At 43.4% G+C, this 18,324-nt stretch overlaps 1 protein-coding gene across 4 annotated transcripts in view; it reads right to left on the bottom strand.

Annotated features, from left to right (window-relative positions):
• The window catches only part of NFATC1 (nuclear factor of activated T cells 1), a 115,712-nt gene that overhangs the window by 54,378 nt on the left and 43,010 nt on the right, over window positions 1–18,324 (bottom strand). For all 4 annotated transcript variants that reach the window (XM_074829735.1, XM_074829745.1, XM_074829762.1 and 1 more), the window contains exons 4-6: window positions 15,584–15,786; window positions 12,268–12,440; window positions 9,708–9,848 (exon numbers count right to left, since the gene is read on the bottom strand). In XM_074829735.1, coding sequence (XP_074685836.1) covers window positions 9,708–9,848; window positions 12,268–12,440; window positions 15,584–15,786 — 517 coding nt within the window. The remainder of the gene's footprint in view (window positions 1–9,707; window positions 9,849–12,267; window positions 12,441–15,583; window positions 15,787–18,324) is intronic.

The following is an 18,324-nucleotide window of genomic DNA, read 5'->3' as shown; positions in this document are numbered from 1 at the left end:
TCCTTCAGCTATACATTTTTGCAGTATTGAGCTGAATATTAGGTCTGTCTGTCATGCATATGATCCTCTCAAGTTACTTTTTCTCTCTTTTTTACCTTAAATTAGCAATTAAAAAGTCATGCAACAACCAGGTGATAAAAATCCAGTACTGTATCTTACAGTACTGTGGCACCTGTGTCAGACATGCTCTTCCTCTTCGGTTGCTGAGCTGGGCAAGCCAAAAGCTGAGGGACTCACTTTGTCTAAATGGTGAGCCTTTTTAGCTGCTTTTACCACAGTATGTCTAACAGACTTAATTATTCTGAGTTCAAGTGTTTGCAAATGAACTGTAATTTTAGTCCAGGTAATTAAAAGGAGGCACTGTGCTGACAACTGACTGATCAGGGTTCATTTTGAGCCAAAACCATTAGAATGACCTGCCAGATCCTATTTGCAGCAGAATGGAAGCTGGTTATGCAATTTGTGCTCTCTGGCACCTCCCTCTATTCAAATCACCGTTGGTCTGAGGGTTTTATTTAATAACTCTCAGTAATGCCAGGTCTAAGACACTCAAGTTCCAAGTAAAACTGCAGCTTGACATCCCTGTAAAATCTCTCTAGAGTAGGCAGGTTGAACCAAGCACACCCAGCATAGTCACCCAACAGCACTCATGACAATACTTCACTCTGTCTTTCATTACATTCGTGTCATCTCCTTGTCTTCACAATTTTACTTTCCTCTGGGAACCTCTAGTAGGCTGAACTTGTGACTTCGCAGCTGAAACTGAGTAAAATATTCCTGGTCCAGCTTCTTCAGTCTAATCTGTCTCATATTTTCTCAGAGACTACTGGAGTAACAAACCTCACAGCCAGTTTAAACCAAGTTCCAAATTTTCCTTCCATGAACAATTCTTTTCCTCTACTTCTTCTGTGCTTGATGTCGCCACCACCACCACCTGTACTATAGCTACTCCTACTTTCTCGTCTTAAGATGTAAGTTTGATCCAAATGCTTTCAATTTTTCCTTCTTGATTATTTTTTAAGACACAAACTCTTCATTTTATCTATATGGCCACAACTTCTCATCTTCCAGAGACATCCCATTATGGCAATCCCTCATGACTTTTTAGCAGAGACTAAACAGTAAGCTTTTGAACTGCTTTTTTTTTTTTACCATATCATTGTGCCCTTCATGTCCCTTTTCTTGTTTCTCTTGTACAGGAACGTCAGGCTCAGTCTTAAAAGGTCCCTCCCTTCCCTGCAACAAGACATATCTTGGAAATGTCTTATCCCTCTATTCCTCTCTTAAATGCTATTGTACTTTCTTCCACGTTGAAGGTGTATTCTTACTCCCTCAACAGTCCTAAAAGGAACATGATCCTCTTCCCTCAGCTCTCCCCATTTCTCCTGTGATGCCCACCTAAGACATGAACCAACTCTTAATGATGTCAGGGAAGTAATAGGAGACAATGAGTTGTGCTTTTCCAAATTATGTAGATGATCCCTCCAAAAACTTAAGTACTTTGGAGGCATCCCCTTGTGTAGGCTTATGTGGCAAGGTTTTGGTAGTGGTGTGGTTGCAGGGGTGGCTTCTGTGAGAAGATACTGGAAGCTGCCCCCATGTCTGACAGAGACAGCTCCAGCCAGCTCCAAGATGGACTCGCTGCTGGCCAAACCTGAGCCCATCAGCGAAGCTGGTGACACCTCTCTGACAACGTATTTAAGAAGGGGTAAAAAATGCTGTGCAGCAGCTGTGAGAGAGAGGATTGAGAATATGTGAAAGAGAAATGCTGCAGACACTAAGGTCAGTGAAGAAGGAGAGGGAGAAGGTGCTCCAGGTGCAGAAGCAGATTCCCCTGCAGCTCATGGAGAAGACCATGGTGAAGAAGGTTGTCCCCCCTGCAGCCCATGGAGACAACCACACTGGAGAAGATATCCACCCTGCAGCCCATGCAGAACTCACACTCCTGGAGCAGACTCCTGGCAGGAGCTGTGGCCTGTGAAGAGGAGCCCACATAGAAGTAGGTTTTCTGGCAGAAACTGTGGTCATGGGGGATTCACGCTGGAACAGTCTTGTTCCTGAAGGACTGAACCTTGTGGAGAGGACCCACACAGAAGCAGTTCATGAAGGACTGTCTCCTGGGGGAGCAACCCATGTTGGAGCAGGGGAATAGTGTGGGGAGGCAGGAGCGGCAGAGAGGAGCTGCTAAGGACCGACTGCAGCTCCCATTCCCCGTCCCCCTGTGAAACTCCAGGGGAGGAGGTAGAAGTCAGGAATGAAGGAGTGAAGTTGAGCTTGGGAAGGGAGGAGGGGGTAAAGGTGGTTTTTAGTTTTGCTTTTGTTTCTCACTATCCTACTCTATTTTTAATTGGCAATAAATTATTTTCCCCAAGCAGAGTCTGGTTTGCCTGCAACAGTAACTGGTAAGATATCTCCCTGTCTTTATCTTGACCCATGAGCTTTTTCATCTTATTTCTTCCCCCTTGTCCTGTTGAGGAGGGAGAGTGAGAGAACGGCTGGGTGTGTACCTGGCAGCCAGCCGAGGTCAACCCACCACACTCTGTTCATCTACTGTCTTTAGGCACTGATTGCTTCATTACACTCTCAGATTTCTGGTAAGGGCTGTGAATTCCTGTGTGTTTGGACAGAGGGTCCTACTGGAACACTAACAGTAAAAAGTATCTGAAAGCTTGTGCTAGTTATAAAAGTCCAGAGACAAAGCTTTGATTGCACAGATACAGCTGCTTAAAGCCACTTAGTTTGGAAAAGACATGAAAGAATAATCTTCAAGCATTCAGTCATAGTTTCTATAGTAATTAAAAATTTACAGGATTACTCATACAAGTGACTTTTAGCTAGAGATCATATGGGTATTCCTTATTCCTCTGTTGTCCACAGTAAGTATCCGTGATTGATTGATCTCATTCTTCACTGTGAGAGCAACACCCTGGATGAGGTTTGCTGCTGCTGATACCATCTCATGTGTATGGCTGCTGTCCCGCTCTGTCTTTGCCATTCCCTAGACTAAACAGCCAGGAAAAACTGAAACGTGCTGACATTTCCTACAAGCTACATCACTGCTCCTGCGTGCGCATGAAAGGGTTCCACCATCAAATGACTCCACCATTTGATGACACTATTTGCCCAAGGAGATCTGTTTCTGGGCAGTGGCCAAAACCCCCTTCAGCTATCAATACATCTCTAGGAAATAGGTTCAAGTGACCTTCACATGAACTCTGTGCTCCCAACTTGTATGCCTTTGAAGTTTCCAGTTTATCTAGTTTCCAGAATTTTTAACCTCACTGCGCATGAGTCAGTGTGCAACCACTCACTGCCAACTGGAACGTGTGTCCTGAACTTGGATAAACAGACAGATAAAGACAAAATTATGTAGTATCTGTCCATCCGACTAGAGGGGGAAAGGGAGTTTTGCCACTTGCTTATTTATTATGTGAGCTACAGTATGATTACCCGTGTGAAACATGACCCCTTTTTGGCCAGTTGCCCCCCAAACTGTGACTGCTACTGGCAATGGAAAGAGCAATGGAAAGATCTCCGAGAATGTAAGATCTTTTACCAAATGGAGCTCTGCCAAGACTCAGGTCACCCGTCTCCCCAACACATCACATCACATCACGTCAAAACAGACTCCAAACCCTGAGCTCCCAAGTGTACCTGAGTCAAACCAAAAAGCCCACATGCTTCCCCAACACATACGTTTCATCCACATGCCACTCAAATGTTTTTATAAGTTCTCCTGAAGCTAAAATACTGCACTTGAGTTACCTGACATACAACAAGGTAACTTTTGCTCATACAACATATGGGAAACAGAACTGATTTTCTCAGACTGACATCTGTAGCAACTAATTGAGTCTAATCTTTGCCAGAGACAGTGAAATTTGAGAGGAACAAAAAACCTGTGAAATGCTTGAGTGGACACTTAAATTCATCCAGCTTCCTTCTTTTCCATATTGCATTTACTTTGTGCAAACATTCAGCTGACCAAGTTTGACCACACGTCTAACAGGAGGCAAACTGTAAGTTTTCCCATCTGAAATACTTACAGAAAAGCGTGATTTCCTTTGGCATATACACCAAAAAATTCGGTGATTTCACCCAGCTATCTTTCATCTGCTCTAGTATAACTATTACCATGCCACGTCAGCACCTTCATCTTCTAAGAGCAAAACCTGTTCCAGCAGGGAAGAGGAACAGTTTTGACAGAAAAATCCATTTAACAAAATGAAAACAACAGCAGAATGAACACTTTGAAGCAGTAACTAAATCTGAAAAACTCTTTAATTGTTTGAAACTATTCAAAAAAAGAAAAATCCCCGGAGGAAATGATGCTTAGGTCCTGTTTATTTCTCTGTCTTTGGGGAACTTGAGTTTCAGAGGTTTGGGGCACAATAGCTGAGCATATTATGCAATTAGGTTACAGAGTGTGTAGGTGCTAGGTTCACTGTTGATGTGAAGGCTGAGTAATTAACAACACGTTCAAAACCACTGAAGTCCCTAAGCCTGGAGTTACTCAGAGATACAGCATTACAAACTCTGAGCTCTATTAACGTCCATCAAAGAGAGTGATGCATCTTCAGGGAGGGGCATTTGCCACAAGGAAGCTCAAATTCAGGCCTTTGACTGGGACAAAATGGCCCTCAACATTAACAGCCCAGAATCAGAATTTCAAAGTCAGTGTTATTTGAGAAACTAATCCTGTAGTGAAGTTGGGTGTTACATTTCTGCCTTTTCGCTCTTTAACTCTTGCCTTGAGCTCTGGTCACTAAGCACAAAATCAAAGAAATGGGTTTAGAGCGCTAACTAGTAGAAACTCAACTGAACGATAATTAATAATAATACACCAAAGATCTACTTCTTCCTATAGATCGCAACTTGCTAATAATGATTTCAGTCAGTTTAACCTGATCTCTTAGGTATGTCTAGACTTGGCCAAATCCATGAAGTCCATAAATACTTGAGCTAGTTCCAGTGCCAAAACCATTCTAGCTACGGGAGCATGGAGCAATTTTTGAGCAAGGAGCGATTTTTGGGACAGATTAACTCTTTCAGATCTTAGTGCAAGACACTTTCTAAATCCCAAAATATCTTGGGGAACTCTACAACATCCTAGAGCATGCCAGGAAAACGTACCTATAACTTTCCTGTGCTTTGGTGCTTGGGATATTGGCTTTGTGTCTCATCAGTGAGCTTTTACTCATCAGTTACCGGAATCATTTTATGAACGGAGTGAAGAGAAACTAGGAGTTTTTCCACTGCATTCAGTTTTATAGATCACTAATCATAATCTGATATACTAGGAGCCAGCAGTCTGGTCGTTTCTGCTAGGCTTTTGTGCCGCTTTGTGTTCAGTAACTCAGATTACCCTCCAAAAACTAGCATTGAAAACAAATACACAGTATTTGTAGAAGCTGTTACCCAAAAAGGTAGCTGACAGATACACAGACCTTAAAACATACTCTCCAAACACCTCTGCATTTTCTGAACCTCCCTCAAGATTTTTGTTGCCTGGTACATTTATGATCTAGAAATGAAATAACAAGTTTTAAAAAGATAAGTAATTAAAGCAGTGTCTTTTATTATAATTCCAGATCACTATCTGTGCTCTTGCATATGAGTGTGTTAGACAGGAAATATTTTGTGCCTCCTAGCCAAACACCTCCTCCCATAGCTAACAAACATCAACTTAATTTCATCGACATTTGTAACTAAATCACACACCTTGCCTCCACAGTGCATACCAGCATACAGACACTAAGGGCCCTTGCCGGCATGAAGTTGCAGACTTTTTTGTATTTTAGAAAGTACTAATTCTTCTGATGAAAAGCAGATTGGTATTGGACGTCCTAAACCTAGCACCCAACAACCACGACACACAGACTCACCAGACCCTTTTGAAACTCAGGGAGAAAAAAGCATGACTACAAAGAGAGACAGAAAGTGAAAGAAGGTAAGAAAAAAAATTATTAGTGTAATTTGTAAGAGACAAAGTCATCATGGGACTCCACAGTCTAAGGAAATCCTAAATTTAAAAGAGTGAACCTCTCAAAGCAAAGTCAGCATTCACATTTTTACTACCTCTAGGTTTCTTGGACGGTCATTTTATACCATCGTTCATCACTGGAAAATATGGTCTGATGTGCAAGCAATAAAACATTGACCAAAATCCCATAAAATAAGGACTCATTTCAACATATGAGAACCTTTTTATAGTACTGTAAAAGGCTTGAGCAAATTTTAGTCCACTTCTGAACAGACTCATTATTTATCCAAAGGGGTGCCTTCTGCCTGAGCACTGGACCACACCATGAGGGGTTCTCCTTTCAGAGGAGGTCCTCACAGCGCTCCTCCCATGCTCCTTTCAGTGCGCCTTGTCTTCATTCCTCAGCTGCCTCGTTCCTCCTCTGTGAGACACAGAGTTACAGGGCTGCAAAGCATGTTTTGCTGGTTCATACGCTTCTCAGCTGAAAAGCAGCCACTAAAGGGTTAAGCTGAAAGCACCAAGCTGCTGCCTCCTTGGCTGAAGGATTGATTTGATCATTCTTCAGGGATTCCCTCTTGTATGAGTCACTGCTCAGGCAGACTCCCCACGCAAGGAGGCCAGGATAATGCCATTCCTCCAGAGACTACAACAGCTGAGGGTTAGCCCTGAAGACGGAGAGCTTGGGACTCATGCTTGGAAAAACATTCAGCGGACCACAATGCACTCGGCAGACTTAAAGAAATTATTCAGACAGAAGGGAAGAAAAAACAAAAAGCAAACAAAAAGTGTTCTCAAACTCTTTGCATTAACCAATTAAGTATGCAGACTAGCATGAATTAGACGAGCTTCTGGAGACTGCCTCCTGGCTTGGGGACTCTGCCTGAGTGAGGACTGAAGACATGAGCTCATGTAGTATAATATTTAAATTTTATATAAAAGATACGTTCTCTTTATGAGTGCAATGATTCCTGTGACCTATTACTTTGTAATAGCTGTGTTTGGCTGCTACCCACTAGAAACGTGATTAACATTTCTAATTCAAAAACAAAAGCAGCAAACTAATGAGTGTCTCCAGCTAATCACAGAAGTTCATAACCAGCTTTCTAAGAGAAAGAGAAACTATGCTGGTGTTCCCTCTCTTGACCTACTTCCACAGACATGCAAGAGCCGAAAGGGAAAGAAACACCGTGTGCTGATTTAACGAACTGAAGGCTGGTAATGTTTGTTCATTTGACATTACATACAGTGACTCTGCTCAAAAATTGAGCCAGAGCAGTCTGCCACTGAGACAACGATGCATCGTGCTTCTTGCTTCCAATGGATGGAGCTGTGTTAGGCAATGGAGCACACAACTCATCACAGATACCCTAGAAATTGCTCAGCCCAGATCAGCTGGCAGCTTTGCTTTTTGTGTGCTATTCCTACTGACATAATTGCAGCTCTTGCAGATGCTGAACACTCTTAGTTTTAAAGGCTCAGCCCCTGCAGTGTACCTCCATGAGGCAGGACTGCCCTGCAACTGCCACAAATCTACTGTGAGACTACTAAAACCAGGCAGGACAGTTTCAGATCAGATCTTTCAATACTGACTTAATGATCTTGGTTACTCTTCAATCATAGCAGCTCACTGACTCCTGCAGTGTTGCCCCTGACTCCATGCCAGGGCAAAGAGTGTAGGGAGATCTCTGGTGGTGTTTTCACTTAGAAGAGACACTCCTGCACTGGTCCATCCTGCCAACCCATGCACTCAAGGAGTTCACCTCAGGAGTTTTTCAGGGTGACAGGCAAGGACTTTTGATCATTTTCTTTCTCATCAGCACACCCAGTGTGCAGAAGTACACTCCTTCATCTCTCACAATGTTTAGAAAATGTCACTTACATAAATTATTTTCTATCTATATGCTGTCTTTGTGCAGCCTCAAATTCCTTTTGCTCGAGGCAGGTATCTATCTGGTTAAGAAGTACAAGGGTGGCCCCATTTTGCATTTTTGTAATTTAAGGCTATACAGTGACCATCCTACTTTTGGTGCATTTAATGCTAAGGGAGACAGTGTTCAACTTCACACTGTGGTACCTGCTGGTGGGTGAGTAGCATCACCATCATAATCCTTTGGGACATGATACTATAAGATTTGTCCAACTCAATAAAGGAAGAGGAGAGAAAATAAGTATAAAGGAAAGCACCCTTTAACATGGTTTCCTTCCTGTAATGAGACAGATCGAGGACTTTGCTCCTGACATGTCACACTAACTCACTTCTGTGCAGCAAAGGAAGTTTAAATATAAAGTAGACAGTCACATTCTTCCCTCCCCTCATGCTACACAAAGAGCAGAGTTCAGGTTTTTTTTAATTGCAATACCACCTTTTCTTCCTTCTCTTTTTAACTTTCTTAAGAAACAAAAAGGGTGTTCTGCTCATCTCACAGCCACAGCCCAACTGTGCGCAGCGGGGTGCTTGGGGGTCACAGGAACAGTGCTGACTAGCTCTCACTGAGGAGTCGGGGCGTTACCTCTGTCCCACGCGCACTTTTGGTGACTTAAACCTCACCAACCCAGGACTCTGACGGGGAACTTCAGGGAAGTCTTCTGCTCTTTCCCTGAGCCCTCTGAGCCCGAAGATGCGGATGTGTTTGTCTCCAGAGCCTCCCCTGCTCGCCCTGCCACCCCTTCTTGCGGCCCGGCTTTCTGCACCATTGGCAGGGGTCACGGGCAGGAGAACAGTGCGGGAACCTCACGGACATGGAGAGTTAAACAGGAACAGTGTCAAAGCCAGCGCTGGCGGCCTGAGGAGCGCCCAAGACTGTTTAAAGTTCAGGGGGGGGGGTTCAGCCGGCAGCTGAGGAATCTGTGGCTTGTGCCAGCGCCACGGAAACCCTTTCCAAAACAAGACTCAAAACTACCCTTAACGATCTCGTTTCAGAGCCTGACTTTGACTCACAGCTCTGCTCCCACTGCCTTTTCCCGTGGGGGCATTCACGCGTGTTATGCATTGCCACCTTGTGACCCACCGCTCCTGCAATCACCCCACCATTCCTGCAGACACTCCACCACTCCTGCAGACACCTCCTGCTCCAGCCCCAGCTCCCGCCCCATGCTGCTTGCCCTGCATCAGCCCGGCCCGGGATCCCTTCCCAGGAGGACCAGTCCCACCACCAATGCACCACAGGAGAAGTACTGGGTGAGGGGGCAGCCGTGTTCAGTCCTCCCCCAGTCCTCAAGGCAAACCAGAAACATGTCCTTCAAATGAACGTGTGTGTGCTGCAAGTCCTTCTGAGCCAGCAGCTTGTAAATGCCACCAGTCTTGACTGCCACAGAAGAAGACACAGATGCGCACACATACCACCAGCAGCACCACTCCCTCTTCCGCAAATCACAGAAAGGTTTAACACAATGCATCATCTTGCAGGTATTACGGGGACATGCCACCAGAGGCTTTGAACACCCTTCACAGGTCCTACCCAGTACAGTCATGGTTTGCTACAAAAACAAATGCCAAACGTTTACTTTCAATGTCGCTATTGTCTACCTGTAACTACACCTGCCATAGCGTGAAACCTCAGCATTAAGCACGGCTCAGATCACTTTCACAGCTTTGCCCAGTGACATGGAAAACATATTACGTACAGAAGAAAATGTCATTACTGTATTTACGCTTTCATCATTTGGCAGAGATTTTAAAATGAGGGAAAAAAGGCAGACCGGAGTCTAGATTGAAAAGACATACCTGGTGCTTTCTCCACAAAGATGACTTTGGAGTCTTGCAGAAAGTTATGGCCAGTCAGTATCATTTTTTTCCCTCCAATAACAGGAAAGCTGTCAGTACTTTGCTTCTCCACCAGAGGCAGTTCTTGGGCAGATCTCTGAGCTGAAGAGTTATAAAGAAGACAAAAAAAAAAAAAAGGCAACCACAAACACACACACACACACACACACACACACAAATAAGTAAGTACTGCATTAGTAAGTAACTTAATGCTTACCCTCGTAAGATAAGCTGAGTTTGATATAGAAACAAAGAAAGGTCAGAAGGTTTGCAGGAAACATGGTTGGTTTTCAAGTGCCTTGATTGTAAACAATAGGGTTATCAAACATAGCAGTACAGGCTCACAAAGAACAAGCTGTTTTAAAACTCAACTTCATCTGTACTATATCAAAAAGTATATTTTTATTGAAATGATTTTAAATAATTTTCTCTTATGTTATCTATAACACATATGCTGTTTATAACGCACATGTGACAAGATGACCATCCATGTCCAAAATGTGCCACTATAGTCACTACAACTATGTGCTAGTCACTATAACTGTATTGTCAATTCTGCAAACTGTCTTGCAGCAGCAGCAGCAGCCAGGGGCCTCATGATCCAGCAGAAGCTCACAGTTTAGAGAGCGTATTTCCACCAGAACTTGAGTGCCAAAGCACACGTGGATCCATGCAAACAGAATCCGGTATTCTCGTGGCACATATTTTATTCCCCCCAGCTGGGACACAGAGCAAGCGTGGCTGTGCTTCAAGGATGACGTGACATTTTATCCAGATTACATGGTTCCTCCTGGTGTCACATGCACTAAGAGATGCATGAAATTTTTGGCACCAGCTTATTCCACATTCTGCACTGAAAATAACGCTAGCACTTATTTTTTCTCCTGTTTTCCGCTCCTTTCAGGAGGCACGTACTACGCTTTTGCTCATTACACAACCATCAAAAGTGCAGTTCGCTGATATAAATCCAATCAGCTTCATATTTAGTGGCTTCCTCATCTTGGCACCTTTGCACAGAGCAGTTCAGGATGTATTCAAATTGTGCTTTAGCCTGCTATATAGCAACTGAAAAGCTCTCATCAACTTCAACAGGAGCAGGACGAAACCATGACTCCTCACACTTTTTGTTTTGCCTGTCAGTCTAGAACTTGCCCTTGAATAAGAAACAGGGGAAATTACTCATCTCATACATATCCTGGATAGAAGACAGGGCTTTATGCCAGTCTACCTGCTATAGGTAAGAAGGCTCTGCTATGCTTCATAAATAACATAGGCTTATTTTAATGTAACTCCCTTCCAAATGCAATGCTCATTTGTTTATTTAAATGAATGACAGTGAAGGAGAGAAGCTATCACTGCTGGTCTAACAGCACTACCCTTTCCTACAACTTCTGCCTCTCCTGCAGACTCAGACTACCAGAGAGGTAGTGGTGCTACCCTAGGCGAAAGGATGGTGTCACTGCTCTGAAAGTCTGTCACCAATGCCACTGCTTTTGCAAGAGGAAAGCAGGGATGCTCTTTCCTGCAGTCTCTTTATTGACAATCCCTGAAAAAGCACCATGCCTCCAAAAGATCAAATGCTGACACACTCCAGGACCTGCCAGACACATTGTGTGGGACTTCAGTTTGGCAATGACACAGGGACAAGCACAGACACAACCCTCCAGCATGCATGGAGCTAGGGATGGTCAAGCCTGCCTCCCCATCCCCTTTGCTCCATGCCCCCAGCACTTACCCCGCCCCCACACCCTCCAGTTGTTAAGTTACTCGCTCTCCTCTCAGGATCAGAGAGAGTCACTTTGTGGAATCCAACAAAACCTTAAAAAACTGTTTCAGTCCATCCAGCCGACCAAATTAGTATTGGGAGTTAGACTGAAATTCAGTTTCTACCACTTATGCTGGAGTGTTAAAGCTACCCAAAGCAAATAGGTTTTGTTTTGTGTGTGGGAGGCTGACAAGGCTTACGAAGCAAGAGGGTGCCCCAGTGTATCTGATAAAAAGCAGTGTGTTCAATCAAAGAGACCCCAGTGCGGAAAGCTGGTTTCTGGAGGTTTTCTGAAGCCACAGGCATCTTCTGCAAGTGTGTCAGCTCTAGCATACTGCTAGCTCCTCATCAAAGGGGCTGGGGTTTTGTTTGCAGGTTTTTGCTTTATGATGGGGAGACAAGAGCGTGAAGAGGACATGATAGCTGCTTTCCAAAACTCCTACAGCAGTTACCTGTATGATAGGGAGTCACCAAAAGAAACAGGCTTGTCACTCCCAGGTCTACTATTAGTTTAAGTGCACCCTACTTTTGTTTTGAGTGCGTTCTTTCCTATAGAAATCAATGTACAAAGCTACACATTTTTTTCTAAGACATGGGTATTTTGTCTTCAGTATAAATCACATGCTTTTAGAAAGCAGATTAAGGTTCACCAACTAGACAGGTAAAGCAACACCAATGTATAGCACGTCGCTGGACAAAGAGCGCCTGTGGGGTGGCACAATACCCAGCAAAAGAAGGATGTTTGTTGCTACTTACAGCACTCAATGGGGTTGGAGGCTACTTGCAAGGAAAGGGTCCTGCCATTGGCCTGCGGGATATGAACCCTGAAGACCAGTCGCACACGCGTGTTCTTCCGACCGATGTCCGTCTCTCCCTTGCGGAGCTCGATGTCAGAGTTTCGGAGCTTTAATATCCCAGCACAGTCAATGCTATCCAAAAGGAAACAGAGCAATTCAATTCATTTCAAGCACACTTCAGGAAGACTCATGAGCTTGCATATTTTCCCTCTCTCCTGTACATCCTTCTTAAAAACCTGAGTCAGACACAACCCAATGATCAGGCTGAACACAGGAGACTTTGTTAAGCCTAGTACTTGCATTCACATGTAGCTAAGTTGGGGCTATCTGTAGTAACAGGTAGTAGCTGCTGTGGAGCACACAAATTTAGGATGTTACTTCATTTCCCAGAGGAAGAAAATCTAAAAGATCCTTCCTCCACAACACATCCTGTAAGGATGGCACTTACAGATTAACCAAAGCCCAAAGAAACAGCTAGACTAGAAAACTCAATGGGATGAGAGGGTAGCACATGAAGCGCTACTAACCTAGAACATGGGGTTACTTACAATTTCACTTGTTACAGCTAATTTGGAGAAAAGTCTGACATGATTTTTATTCTAGGGCAAAGTCCTGAAAATGCTTATTAATGAGCACAGCTCTCCCTGAGATCAGTTCTACTGTCAATGTGTTTGTATTTGAATGAGTTGTAAATACTCCCAAGCTGAGCGCTGAGCTGAAGCTCTGCATGAAAAAACCTAACCTCAGAGTCCTCCCTCCATGTTAGGGAAAAACATGCTTTTTTTCAGATAGATCTATTACTATGTCTGACCTCTCTCTACTTTTTTTTTTAAGTTCGGTTTTCTCCTGGATGAGTTTACAAGTCAGGATTTTTGTCAAAGCAAATTTCAATAGAGGAAGTTCCCAGAACAAAAGATATATAAACATACACACTCAAAAATCCACTGCAAAAATACCTCTGCTTTGGCCATGACTACAAAGCCTACATGGCAATTTTTTCTGGGTACTGGTCTCTGGCATGCATTTTATTACACTGAAAATGTGTAGTTTAATTCTATTTTGTATTCAAAGAGTTTAATTCCCCCTCCAGATCTTTGAAGCTCTGTTCTGAAGCAAACTGCAAACAAGAACTATGGCAGCAAGGTTTTGATCTGCATTTTTTCTAAAGTATGGATTTCAGAATAACAAAAAGGACCTTGCTGATACGATCCAAGAAACTAATGAAAGTATTAAAGCTTCTCAACAGCACTTGTTAGCAGGTGAAGCCATAAGAATCATGAAATATTTGTACCCATGTCAAAATTCTACGTGAAGATCCGTAAGATACAAAGAAAGTTCTCAATATTGTCTCTCTTATAGCAACACTTGTAAAATAAATAAAGAAGTACTTAATGACTATTAATTCAGAGCCAATAAAGTTCAGAGGAGAAAAAGCATTTAAATTCAGGCTTGTAAAGTCACGGACGTTAAAATCTGGAGTCAATAGGAGTAGCTAAACGTGCAAAAGTTTAAACGTGCAGATGAGCTTCAATGTTTCATTGAATCAAGGCCTGAATACACAAAGTATGTGTGAGAAAAGTCCTTGGCTCCAAATTTCAATTCATTGTTAGTGCTACATGAGGTTTTAGACGACTGACGTGTAAGGCTCATATATGCCAAAGCATTGTTTGTGGTTCTTGAGAGAGCTCTACTACAATCTGGCACACATGTCACAAAAATATTCAGCTTGGCTCCTAAACTGTGTAACTACCTTTATTCTAGGGAGAAAGATGATTGAAATGGTAATAGTGTTCCTAGGTGGCCAAAAATGTGATTCAAACTGGATGAATAAAGGGCTAAATAAATATTGTGTGGGTACAAATTGGTGAAATTTCAATAACCTCAATGGAGTCATGCCAGCTTATGATGACAGCAAATGGAGCCAATAATTTTGCAGGCTTGTCATGACTTTTAACACAATGCACTGACAAGAGGTCCTCAGGTCTTGAGTGATCACCCTAAGCCCAGCTGGCAATGCAGCTAAACACATTCTAGCTCTTCTATTTACATGAGGCACTCCGGGGCATGTTGTACATGACACTGCAAAACAACTTCTAATAACCACCACATGCAGAAGGACTTCACCTGTCTGATACCATTTTTCACTTCATTAAGGCACGGAAAACTGTATGAATAAAAAGGAGTGAAATTGCAATTTTAGTAAGCTCCCCAGGGTTTTCCCATGGTATTTGGTTTAGTGGGGCCAGGATTTCTTGCTTGCTTTCTGTCTATCTACCTACTTATCTATCTCCCTATACATACACACAAAGGTGCACTCATCTATATATAAATATGAATACATTCAAATTTATAGACACACCGAGAGTTGTACATGTATGCAAGCACGAACAAATTCCTCTCAAGGCAGACACCTCAGATAAGGGTTAGGATCATTTGAACGAGGCAGGAGACAACTCAGATAAGGGCTAGGATCACTTGAACAAGAAGGGCAGAGAGGACAAAATTAAATAATGTGGAGGGTCTCACATATGTCACATACACAGAGGGATATTTGAACCTTTATATACAATCCTATTATGAAATTCACCTGTGTGTAATGGACCTACAGGGCATTTAATTATCACTTAGACTTCTACTAATTCAAAGATCCTAAGACATCCATGCCTGCATTTCTGCACAGGACTAAACCCCAGTTTAATAACTCCAATTTGTAAATTGTATCACCTTTACTCCTCTTAGTTCTAGAAGCTTTGCTTCTAAACAAATGCCATGAAAAATGCAGATTTTTATTATGTAAGAAATAAGAGTGGTTTTATTCGTCTCAAAGAAACACTAGGGTACTTGGAAATGCTCTCTAAGAGTTTCCTTTGACATCCAAAGATAAATTTTAATAGGCCCTGTTCCTTGTGCTAGTGCGTATAGGAGCAAGAGGTGTCATATTTAGAAACTAAATGCAGGAGCTGAGGTAGGAGATATTTACAGCTTGGTAACTGAGTACTTATTTTAAATGGCAAATAAGCACATTGGCTGAAACTCTAGAATGAAAGCAATCAGTTGTCATAAATATTTGTGAAGTCCATTTTGTTGTTAAGCTGATTAGGGGCAATTTGTCCTGGTAAAATTGTGAAAACCTACTATAACAGAGGACTTAAAAAAAAAAAAAAAGATATGAAAAGGAAAATTGTGTACAAAACCCCGCAAAAAACACAGAAGAAATCAAGGAAAGCAACCAAGAGGGAACTGCTAAGAAGTCAGATACAGTGCCTGGGTCTTACATTGCTCTCATGTTGTTCTCTGGAAGAAGTGGAATTTCCAGGACTTTGGTGTTGGAAAGTATTGTTTCGTGGCTGGTGGTGGAAACGGTCTTCCCAGTGATTCGATGAACCTGGTAGAAAGCATGGGGTCGCAGCAGGCGGTCGTCTGCAGTCCCAATGAACAGCTGTAGCGTGAGCGGCTCGCTTTCTAAGTAACCATGTAGCTGGCAAGAGAACAGAAAACACCCACTGAGCACCATGCACATAAACTGCTAGGAATCAATTAAATTTTTATAAGCAGGAGAGCCTAATTCAAGGAGAGAACTTGTGACAGGTGCTATGCGTTAAGTTCCCCCCTTCCATTTTTCCTGTAACGTAATATTGGTACAATAAAAAGGTGCACTCAGAAAATGTCTCATTATCGTTAAGGACCTGAGGCACTTTAGATGGGGTGAGCTTTTGAGACTCCTGCTATGCTCACAGAAAACTTTGCATAAATTCTGCTGTGGCTTTCAGCAAAAAAACCTCAATGAAGTCAATGTTCCCTCCCAGTACTGAGGATGGCAAAATCGACAGAGTTTGCAAGTGGAAAGGACAGAGCTCATCCATCCCTGAGCTCCCCAGGTCATCCCTCATGCAGCAGCAGGCTGCTGCTTGTGACACGTCCCCTCATTAACTGATTTTTATGCTGGTAAATACCTCCTGGGACAGCGTGGAGACAGATCACATATACACAACTAGTAGCTCACCATGTCTGTCAAATTCTTGTTATAATCGCATAAAAATCTCATTGAAACTACTGGGTCTGACTTGAACCTCATCCACATTACAGTGACTGCTCTGATAACAACAAGAGTTATTTCTGCCACGGGCTGGGAATGGAGCAGGAGCAAAGTCTGCCCTCATACCCACTACCTCCTGAAGAAACTACTCCAGGTTCACCCTGGTGCAAAGGAGACCATGGGTAGAGCTGTACCGAGACAGCTCCAACCTCCGCTAAATGCAGGAAATAAGTCTCACAAAAATAGTTATCTTGCAGTAATTAGCTGTGAAGCCTTGTCCCAAGGGAAGGGAGGATGCAGCAAGTATAGGAGAGAAGGGTGGGCAAGGTGAGCTGTCCCAGGAGATGTACCATCACAGAGCAAACCTGCTCGCTTTGTTGCGGGTTTAGCTTCCTCTGTGAATGGCGTGTTTGGGCACGAGTTATCCACTGTCACTGCATCTGATAGATCAAAATTGGGCCACTGATCACAATTTGGTGAGGAGCAACATTTTTAATATATGGTGCATGTAAGTTCAAAACTAAATAAAGCTGAAAGCAAGTGGTGAAACCTGTATCAGATGTTGTTGACATTTGTGTTCTGCTTGCTTTCACTCACCTTAAATCTTAAAAGTAATTTGTGGCTCAATGATAACATAAGACCTATCTCTCCAGGGAATTTTACCATCTGACAGCAGGAATGCTATTAAGGACAAAAATCTTAAGTCACTTTTGCTCCTAGAGCACTGAAAAATTCTGGTGACTGCAAACACAGGCACAAAGTTATCAAACACACTGATGGCAACAGGAATGGATAATGGCAGTGTTTCAGGTATCATGGTGGCCAGTGCATGAGCAAGGAAGAATGTTGTGCCTAGGCATGTCTTCCATCACTAATCTGTCATAGTGCAGATTTTTCACCCCACACCTTGGTCAGAAGAGCCAAGAGGAAAACAGAAGCACTTTAATTTGTTTTATTTGGTGTAGCAATTTTTACATCCTTACCTAAACCACATGGATGCTGGATGCAGGGACAGGAGGAGGAGGCTCATTTCCAGCACTACAGTATTTTATCAGCTCTGCATTGCTGAGACACCACATGAAGGCAGGTCAGAGCCAGGGGGCTGTGATATGATGGGGGGGGGTGTTCTATATCAGTGTTGTCAAATGGAAAACACATTAGCGGTAGTTTGAAAATCTGCGGTATCGGTAAAACGACGGAGAGAGAAAAGCAGAGCCAAGCCTGCATGCTGCCCTCCGTTCAGCCCCACACGAACACCCGCCTCCCACCACCCTTGACACCCACACTTATGCTATGCTGCAAAAAGAGGCCTTTCTGGCTTTAACCCCCGTGGGTGGACACACAGCCTGAGCTGCCAGCAGGGATCACAGGCGAACTCCCGGCATAGCCGGCGGCCACAGGGAAGCCGCTGTCCTACTCATCACTACCCCATCCCCGCCATCTCGCAGCCCGGGCTGTTCACTGCTGCCACCGGCACGTGTGAGCGGGGCTGGCAGAGTGACCTGGATTCGGCCTGGGCTGATCTCACCCTGCCTCGGCATCTCCAGAGCTTCAGCGGCAAAGCTGAGGTGACGGAGAAGACACAAGGCATCACAGGGTATTTTTAATTGAGAGCGGCACGCAGGTTTGCAGGGGGGAAAAGTAAGACAGTGTGACACACCAGCTGATTAAATTTCTATGCATTACCAGCGGTCACTTCTCCAACTCGTCATGGACGGTGCTTTTTATGGAGAGTGTAAAATTAAAACAAACACATATTGAATTACAAGGCCGCTTAAAAGGTAAAAATAGACTAGTGAGTAACTCAAACCTCAATTCAGCAAAAGCAAAATCACACACCAAGGTACCCATATGTTTTACTGAATCTGGGCAAAGAGGTCAAAAAATGTTGGTCTTGCACTGGGTTCTGCTATTTCAGGCTTTATCTTTAAATCTGAACTTGGCTGCTGCCATATCTCATAACCTACTGCTGTGTCTCAG

Source organism: Strix aluco, chromosome 1 (genome assembly GCF_031877795.1).
Source record: "Strix aluco isolate bStrAlu1 chromosome 1, bStrAlu1.hap1, whole genome shotgun sequence".
Lineage (NCBI taxonomy): Eukaryota > Metazoa > Chordata > Aves > Strigiformes > Strigidae > Strix > Strix aluco.
Note: the sequence above shows the minus strand (reverse complement) of the source record. Positions and strands in the feature narration are given on the sequence as shown.